The sequence below is a fragment of the Dermacentor andersoni genome, chromosome 3 (genome assembly GCF_023375885.2).
Source record: "Dermacentor andersoni chromosome 3, qqDerAnde1_hic_scaffold, whole genome shotgun sequence".
NCBI classification, from domain to species: Eukaryota; Metazoa; Arthropoda; class Arachnida; order Ixodida; family Ixodidae; genus Dermacentor; species Dermacentor andersoni.
Window position 1 is genome coordinate 34,972,792 of NC_092816.1, and position 8,829 is coordinate 34,981,620.

The window sequence follows — 8,829 nt, forward strand, 5'->3', positions numbered from 1 at the left end:
CCAACACTGAAACAGACTGCTTAGGCTTGGATTGCAAGGCTAAGTGCTAACCAATGCATGTCTATATGGCTGTGTGGTTGCCACTGAACAAGCACATTTTGCTGAATTTGATAACTTATTTTGAAATTAGTGTATCGGTGCAGGTTGGCGCAGCTCGATGATTTGGCACAAGATGGCGCAATTGGCACAGCACTTTCATACCTGACAGTGTATGCTCAATGCACACACTGTCCCCAACTTCTGCCAAGACAGATTGCTGCCACTAAAGGGGTCGCTATTGGGGTCACCACAGGGACCAGGCGCATGTGTATCCGGCGAAGGCTAATTTTAGCATCGAAATAGCAAAAGCACCCATACAAATGCATGGGCACTGGCTGGGATTGAATTAACCGGAGATGAATTAATGTGTCTACTGTAGTCAACATTTTTAATACCAAGAGATATAAACTGTCTCGCATTTGCATTTTTTGCTTTAGCTACAGAATACTTATTCAAATAAAGCATGACCAACCAAATTTTAGATTGACTTCGTCATGTCAGTATTTGTTGTGCAGTTTTGACCATAAAAGCTGTGCTATATTTATTGCCTGACCATATCAGAAATTCTTCCCACATACAGTGTGGCAGTGAAACAAATCAAGGCAGTATTGTTGAAAACCAAATTTATTGCTCTCTTTTGTGCACCAATTGTCACGGTCCACACTTTCAAGCCTTGTATATAAACCTGCAACAAAAACCAGATGTTCGCCCCAAATATACCAATGGGATGACTTTTCCTGCACAGTCATGAATGTTCCCACTGTATATTTTCTTTGTAGCGGTTGGAGCTTGTCTGATGACATTATTACTTTTTTTCAATACCAGCTAATATAGCCCACGTAAAACAAACTGGCCAGACATTAAGCAGCAGCCAAAATTCTTTAAGAGCGTTCCATAGTGAAATTTCCTACAAAAACCTGGCACCTAAATGCTTGCAAGCTTTATCAAAGTTAAAGAAAACGGAGGGAAAAAAAGAAGCAGCAGCAAACTGCTGTTGCTTGACAGCTGGTTAACTCTTATTTAACTTTTTGAATGGAAAGAACAAATTTAGTCTTACTAATATAGATGTAGCCAGCCTGTTTGAAACATGGTTTATGACTGGAATCTACAGATCAAACATCACGTGGCAACTGAACAGAACACGTCTCGCCATGGCATCTGTGTGCCTATTTCATGCCATGAGCAAACCATGCCATCATCATGGCCGAGAAATTGTGCCATGAGGTGCCTGCATAAATGGGTGGTTCCATGAAAGGAATCTTTGGCTGCGGTCACTACACAGCATTAAAAGCAGACATAATGCTGTGACAAAAATACACTAGAAATTTGTATCACGATAACTCATAAAAGGGGGGGGGGGGGAAAGAAAGAAGCAACTATGTATATTCTCACAACAGCTGGGGCCATCAAACACAGAAAAGACTGTTACGCTGACCTCAATGAGTCATGTCGAGGTGTCTGGCCAGTGAAAATCTGGCCACTACCATTTGTGCGAGTTTCCACTGTGCCACCATGGAAATGTTCGGAAGTGGGTGTGCGAGACTCATCTTGAATGTGGCTTGGCTTTAAAGCAAGGTCATTTCTACAGAAATAACACTTTTTTTCAAATAATCGACGGTGTCTGTTTTACCATAATGCACTTCTCGTTATTCATTAGGAAACACGAACAGATTTTAATTATTACACAAATTTAGCAGCCGCTCGTACTGTTCGCATTCAATACATTGGCTCCAATCAGCACGAGTTCCCATGATTTAATTAGAACAAAGAATGCTTTTTTTTATGTATATAAGGAAAAATGAACATATTACATGCTGGTTTAGCAAAGAAGGAGCCATTGAGTCTATGGAACAGTGCTAGCTACATGTCTTTAAAGTGTCTTGGCTTTCCGAGAAAGGCGGCAATCTGAGGCCTCTGCATTCCAGCATTCCCATGCATACAATGGCACATCAGCGCGTTTTCCCTCTATGTAGCTATAACAAACCCTATGGACAGCACATGGTGCAAAAAAGAAAGCTGTGAGGCTCGTGACACATTGAGAGCAGTACAAACAGACAAGCCTAAGTGCAGCCTAACTGGAATGTGCTCTTCTAAGTAGATGGTGGATCCCAGTACATACCACAATCTGCTTGCAAACATGAAAATACATTTTTTTTTTCTGGAGAGACGTAACATGGTTACGGATACCACGTTAAAAGTAGTGACAGCCTGTGTTACAATTGCTACAGAACACACAGTGGACTCAACACAAAGATCAATATCTATGTACATGATGCCTCTTGCTTTCAATGACCAGTTATACACGCAGCTTTAATTATTTCGTGAATGTGGCAAGCGATGCGTGGAGCTGGCACTGTTTGTTAGCCGCTGGATCAGCATGGTAAACTTAGGTTATCACAGAATTGAAGCCTTTTCAAAACTGGTTGACAAAACTTCACATGTTGTTTGCAACAGGCAGGGCCCTTTCCAAAACATTCTCTCTATGGCTTTGATGCACTCCTCAAACAGTGATGACAATGCTCAGTGATGAATTGAGCGGCAAGTGTTAAAGGGACGCTGAAGGAAAACACCGACCCACTTTAAAATAGTGTGGCAGTTTTTTTCATAACTACTGTATAGACTTGCGTAAGGGCCACACTTTTTTTTCTCACAATTTTGGTGAGGTGTAGCCCTCAGATGGGACCGAACCTTTTCGTCAAAATGGTGCCGGCACAGCCTTGGCTTGTGCACACCCCGGATGCCCAGGTGTACCCAATTGCATCAGAGGTCAACGCACAGCTCTAGCCATCTAGTGGTGGCATGCGGAAGTATGCAGCAAGCAAAAATTCGCAGATGTGCACGCGCGGCGTCAGGTTACCGAATGCAATTGCTTCTCCACTGAATTTTTTTTTCTCAAAATGTTGGGCTGCCAAGTTGGACGTACGGCCCTTACATGAGCCTATACGGTAACTGCATTTTCCTCGTGAGGGAGAAGAAAGAAAGAATAAATAAAAGTAATTTAGCAGTGCAGAATGCAGAAGGTCAAATTTCACTTCGCATTTCACATCCAAACCATAGACGACATCAAGGATGCCGTGGAATTTGCACATATCGAAGCCATTAATATATATATATATATATATATAATGAGGAAGGAGGAGCATCAGAAAAGCTTTCCTTTCCTTAATTTATGCAATATTCACTGGTATGAGCAGCCACAAGATGAGGACAGCTAAGGTTTCAGGAACCGGAAGGAGATGTTGCCACATGTCATATAATTTTTGCATCCTTTAGAGCTTGCTGAGCCTCTGCTTCCATAAAGATGGACTGATTTGTTACCCTATACAATGCACTTTACCAATCTTCTTTCAACTTCAGCGTCCTTCAAACAACATGCCGAGTGCATACAGGTCTATTTCAAGTGCCACACACACACAGAATGAGGGAAAATGCTTGAGCAGCATGCATAATCCAGAATTTCAACGACGCATGAGGCACCATGTCTCAGGCAATGAGGCTTCGAAGGAAAGACACCTAACCACACATTTACAGGTAAAAAGCATCAACACCGGTGTGCCAACCACTGTTTTGGACCCAGCATACTCACTGAAGTGTTTTGAAACTTTTGAACTCCCAAGCCTGAAGTGTACTTTTCCTAGCAGTTTGTAGCAATACCACTGCAAGTACTACTGAACCAGGCTGCAGCTTTTCACCTTGGTCCTTTGTTTTGCTTGCCAATGACGAACCTAGCTGTATAAAAATTGTTTCGGGTCTGCACTCGAGTCCCAGTACTTGTGAAATATATCAGGCGCTTCACATAATAGATTTTCTTATCATCTGTTCAGATTAATGTATTTGAAGCATCACAAGTGCTGATGGCAAAGCTTTTTTTTTTTTTTTGAAGTATGTGTATGGTATCTTTTGAACCTTAGGTATAAAAATAAAAAAAAGAATTGGCAGAACATAAAAAACAATAAACTTTAGGCATTTTTTTGTGCACTTTTTCAATGATGCTGGGAGTTACAGGGTTAGAAAGAACATATTAAAAATTTGAAGGTTGAACTGGTAAAACTTCACATGAAATGCACTCTGCACTGGTTGCTCCCCGAAGCCAGAGGACCACACGATACCCCTTGCATTTTACTTCCTGCATTGCAGAAACAAGCAGCAGAACAATAAGCATCACAAATGTGCGAGAAAGCTTCAGGAGGCAACATTTTTTTGCATCACGATCATCCTTCCTTGTTTACACTCTTGTCTGGACTAGTGCAGCTGCGAAACCACAACATGAGGGTGTGGAGGAACCCAAAATAAAGTGGACACTACAAGTTTCCATAACGGCAGCTACATAAATTGGAATAGCACAAGGTGAACATAACATGCCCGTTGCAGCTGCTCGTTACTACCTCTCACTCTGCACTGGCATGGGCTTTCAGCACAATCAACAACAAACAACACTCGCACAACAAGAACCGACGAAACGAAACAGACAAGATCTTAAATACTCATCAGCCACACAACTCGTGGCTCATCAACAAAATACTATGTACAAATGATGGGGAAAAAAAAAAATGTAGCAAAGTGAACGCCAATGCAACAAAGCTTAGGATAAAAAATGACTTTCATCAGTGGTTCCAGAAATGGTCAGAAAAAATGATAAAGGGTGGAGGGGAAAAAAAAATCAAAAGAAAGAATGCGTAAAAAGCGGAAGCTGTTTGGCAATCTGGGAATAAAAATGCAAGCAATAGAGAAACTATTGTTTGTTCGAGACGCCGCAGATGTGAGCTCAGGGAGAGGCAGCGGTGATGAAGGTGTCGCTGCAGGATTCCCAAGTGCCATGCCAAACATCACGCCTGGGGCTCAGATGTAATACAGGCGGACCTTTGACGTGCTCACAAGAAGGTTGTCATCGAAAAACTTCGTCTCTATTACAACATTCCCACTGCAAAAAGCATAAGAGTGCAATAAAGGGAGTAAAATCAATATCATGGCACATAGAAGATCAATAATGTAAGTGAACATTGAAAGCAGTCCACTCATTACATTTTTTAAAATATGGTAACAGCTGTCTTATGATCACCTGTCATAAGATTGTATTTTTTGTCCACTACAACACAGAGCCCTCTCCCCTATCGATCAGCCTCACGTGTGAAATGTTCTTGCAAAGCACTACATAATATTTGCTCTGGGAAATAATATCTATGAAAATATATTTGCAATAATTATCACTGATTATTACTGCTATGATTATCAGGAGTGGTTTGAGAGAAGTGTTATACAAGGACATCTCACTCAACATCCTGTATATGAATGCTGGGAATGAGGGAATGAGCTCTTACTTTTTATGCTTCAACAATTACTAGCACATTCATAACATTGTGATGACACATACTAGACGTGGTACTTACTTCAATACGTTGGCAGGCATCATCTGAGATTCGGGCGCTGCCTCTATTAATGACTGCCACGTATTGGTGGAATTGGGGATGACGAAGCCAAACTCAAAAAACCACTCTGCAATAGGAATGCACAAAGTTATTAATAAAAACGGATTGATTCTGTGAACTTATTAAAATATGTCTGTCATCTTTCATACAAATATCTGTCATACAGAATGACTTACTGACATCTTTGCGCACCAACTCTTACAAAATTTCGGCTAAGTGCACTCTAAACACGCACAGGCTTCAGACAAGAGGCCATGATCCTAAAGGAGTTCCAAGAGCCAGTTCAGAAGCTTCTAACTATAACAGTCACTACTATAACAGTATTAGATAACTATTAAAAATGTGCTCAGTATACAGAATGTATAAAAGAAATATGGAGTCATATTCATATTTTTTCAGTCCGGTCATATTTCAACTTGGTTTTGTAAAGTGTGTCGAGTACTGAGCCCTAAGAAAATCGAACAGAGCACAAAACTTGTATGCTTTTATTTTTATACATAAACTTGACAAAGAAAACGAAATTACTACAGCAATGCTGACGCTGTCTTATCTCACTGGTGGAAATCTTCTTGGAGTGTTAATCTAACAGTGCCTCTATGGCACAGTAACATAACCGCCATCCAAAAAACATTTGCTAGCAACAGCTCTCAAATGGGTAAAGAGGTGAAAGTCTAATGTGACAGGTGCTAGCTATTAAAAACTTTGGATTCACTTGATCGAATTCCATATCTGACCATATCCACATATCTGAACATTCAAGGAAGAATAGGGCTGAGGGCAGTGCTTCAAGGGCTGCCACTACTTAGCTTCTAAAGAAAAACTTATCTAAGAGGTTTATGGCAAATAGGCTGGGCAAAGAACAATGTTGAAAGCTGCTGGTATGGACTGTTGTCATGGGAATAATTTATGTGTGAGCTGCATCATTATTTAGGCAGCAGGAGCCTCCTATATGGTGAACATGCCACAACTCTTCTTTTGAACTTTGTCTCCGCGACCTCTCGGATAGTAAGAGTAAAGACATTTGCTCATTGTATGCCCTCCTTCAAAGCAGCCAGACACAAAAGAAACGTATGATACCATTTCCCCCCACCCACTGAAACCTTTGTGTCATTGTTATGAGCAGTAGTCATTCATTTGCTGTGGTTTTGGAGAGCCTTAATTGTTTTTATGGCTAGTCACTGTGAACTGTTGCTATGGTGACCTTATGTTACCCTCCTGCGTGAAGGCAAGACCAGTTATGTGAGGTGGGAGATTATTGATGCTTATTCTGCTGTCGCTGGCATCCAACTACAGTAAGAAATTGAGCAAGAAAACTGTTGACATCATCCTTAAACAGCAGATTTTTGTTGAGTGACACCGTGTGAACTTCTTAGGAGTGAGAGCATGTCAAATTTAGTGAACAGAAACTGGTTGGTGAAAGGCAAAGCTCAGTGCTACTAGCTTCTAATGAGCATTGATTCATGGTTTTGGGTGGTTATCTTTCTTTTAGATGAAGTTATGTAATCACAGCTCAACTATTCTATTTCTTGATTTTTAGCTGATACAGAAGACTTCAAAGGGCATACAAAAAATGAGATTAAACAATACAGACACATGAATACTACGTTAATAACAAAACTAAATAATGAATGTATTGTAATATTAATTGTAATAGCAAAAGTGTTTCGTGAAATGAAATGTTAATGTCAATGAAATGAAAGTGTTATATTGAAATATGTTACATCATTTCAATTTTCTAAATGTCCTTTTTTTTTGCTACACCAACGGTCTTTCAGTCACCCCTTACAGAAAACGCTGTTTGTATTATTCGAAAAGAAGGTGCCACATGCCTTCATTTTACTGTCCTTTCAGTACTTTTATCGTTCTGCACCATTTTGCACAACAGCCATTGCTTACATACAGAACTGCTCAACCCTAACTGTTTAATTTTTGGACGTTTTCCCGTACAATAGAAATAGATCTTTCTTGCAAATCCTTGTCCCTGTATCTGCTCGGTATAAGGAAACCGTTATGGCTACAAAAGTGAAATCTAAGTTTTGCATGGCGTGTGGAAACACTAAGCAAACACAGAGCAATAAGGCAATCCCAATGAATGGCTTCGAAAACGTAATATTTTGTTAAACACCATAGCGCCTAGTACATGCAAATCGGCCGGATGTTGAATTACTTCTGTGCTCCGTGTATTTTTAAAACCTCGTGGCGAGAACACGATTTTTCAAACGAAGGTCAGTTGACCAGCCAGAAGTGTCATGCTTAAGTCATAAATAAGCCACTCATGTGCATTTGTGATTCAGCAACGAAGTGCACAAATCGTGCCGGAACATAACTTGCGAAAAAATGTGAAAAACATGTAATAGAGTATGGACATCGGCCTACCTTCCAGGCACCGCCCTTTGAAAAGAACCTTTTGCTCGAGTCGAAATTTTTCCATCGACTCGACAGAGGAGAAATTGATCTCTCGGGACACGGCACGGCATTTTAATATCTTCTTAGGAACTCTAGCTGCAGAAATAGGGAAAGAAAAGAGTACAAAAGGTTATCACACAAAAAAGATCGTAATCTGACCGCCGAGCGTCCCAAACCTAGGACATTAGCAATGGGGAAAAAAACAAATAAATGAGAACGGATCGAATTAGTGTGGTTTTACCTTCGTGTTCAACGTCCGGTTTAGACCTGTAACCAAAAGAGAAGTTTTTATAATAACGCACTAAAAATACATTGAGACCTAAGTAAACTGTTTCTAGCGCGTGCGCTTACAGATCGTCGGTCCCTTGCCAAAGCATTTTGCCGGTGTCAGCATCTCTCAAATTCATCCAATTCCTAAGGAAGCGGAATGGTTAAGGAAAATGAAACAACTACAATGCACGAGCGATACGCAGTAGTAGTAGTAGTAGTAGTAGTATCCGAGTAGAAAAAGCAATGATCAAGGCATTATGCCCAGAGAAGCACTGCAAGGCCACATAAATGGAAACAATCAATGAAATCATAATCATACGCACGCTGCGTGCGTGCACCTAACATGCGCTGCAGGATGTGAAAAAGAAGGATACAGCTTAAATCCATTTAGTATATCTTCGCCTTTCGAAGGCATTTAAGAGCACCGTTTCGCACAGAAACCAATCACTTCACAATCAACGCCACGGACGAGCGAAAACCTCACAGCACCACCGGCGCCAGAGAAACTTCTGCCGTGCTTCGGCCGATGTTTACAACCTTAGCTACGAACGCAGTGATTGTAAACGTTGTATACAACTTTTTTGTCACATAACGTATACTTTGCGCAAGTATTTTAGGTTTTGTATACAGTCAACAGGTTTTAAGCACGTTACGTTTGTACATAAGTCTATCATTTTAAATAAAGACA

The 8,829-nt window shown here is 40.6% G+C and overlaps 1 protein-coding gene across 1 annotated transcript; it reads right to left on the reverse strand.

Annotated features, from left to right (window-relative positions):
- Positions 1–645: 645 nt before the first annotated feature.
- Positions 646–8,684, reverse strand: PrBP (Prenyl-binding protein). The gene is made up of 6 exons (XM_050167787.3): positions 8,516–8,684; positions 8,223–8,285; positions 8,113–8,138; positions 7,842–7,967; positions 5,427–5,532; positions 646–4,960 (listed from the first exon to the last, which is right to left on the reverse strand). Exons 1-6 carry the CDS (start codon positions 8,554–8,556, stop codon positions 4,879–4,881), a joined length of 444 nt encoding a protein of 147 aa, XP_050023744.1. The 5' UTR covers positions 8,557–8,684; the 3' UTR covers positions 646–4,878.
- Between the last annotated feature and the right edge of the window lie 145 nt (positions 8,685–8,829).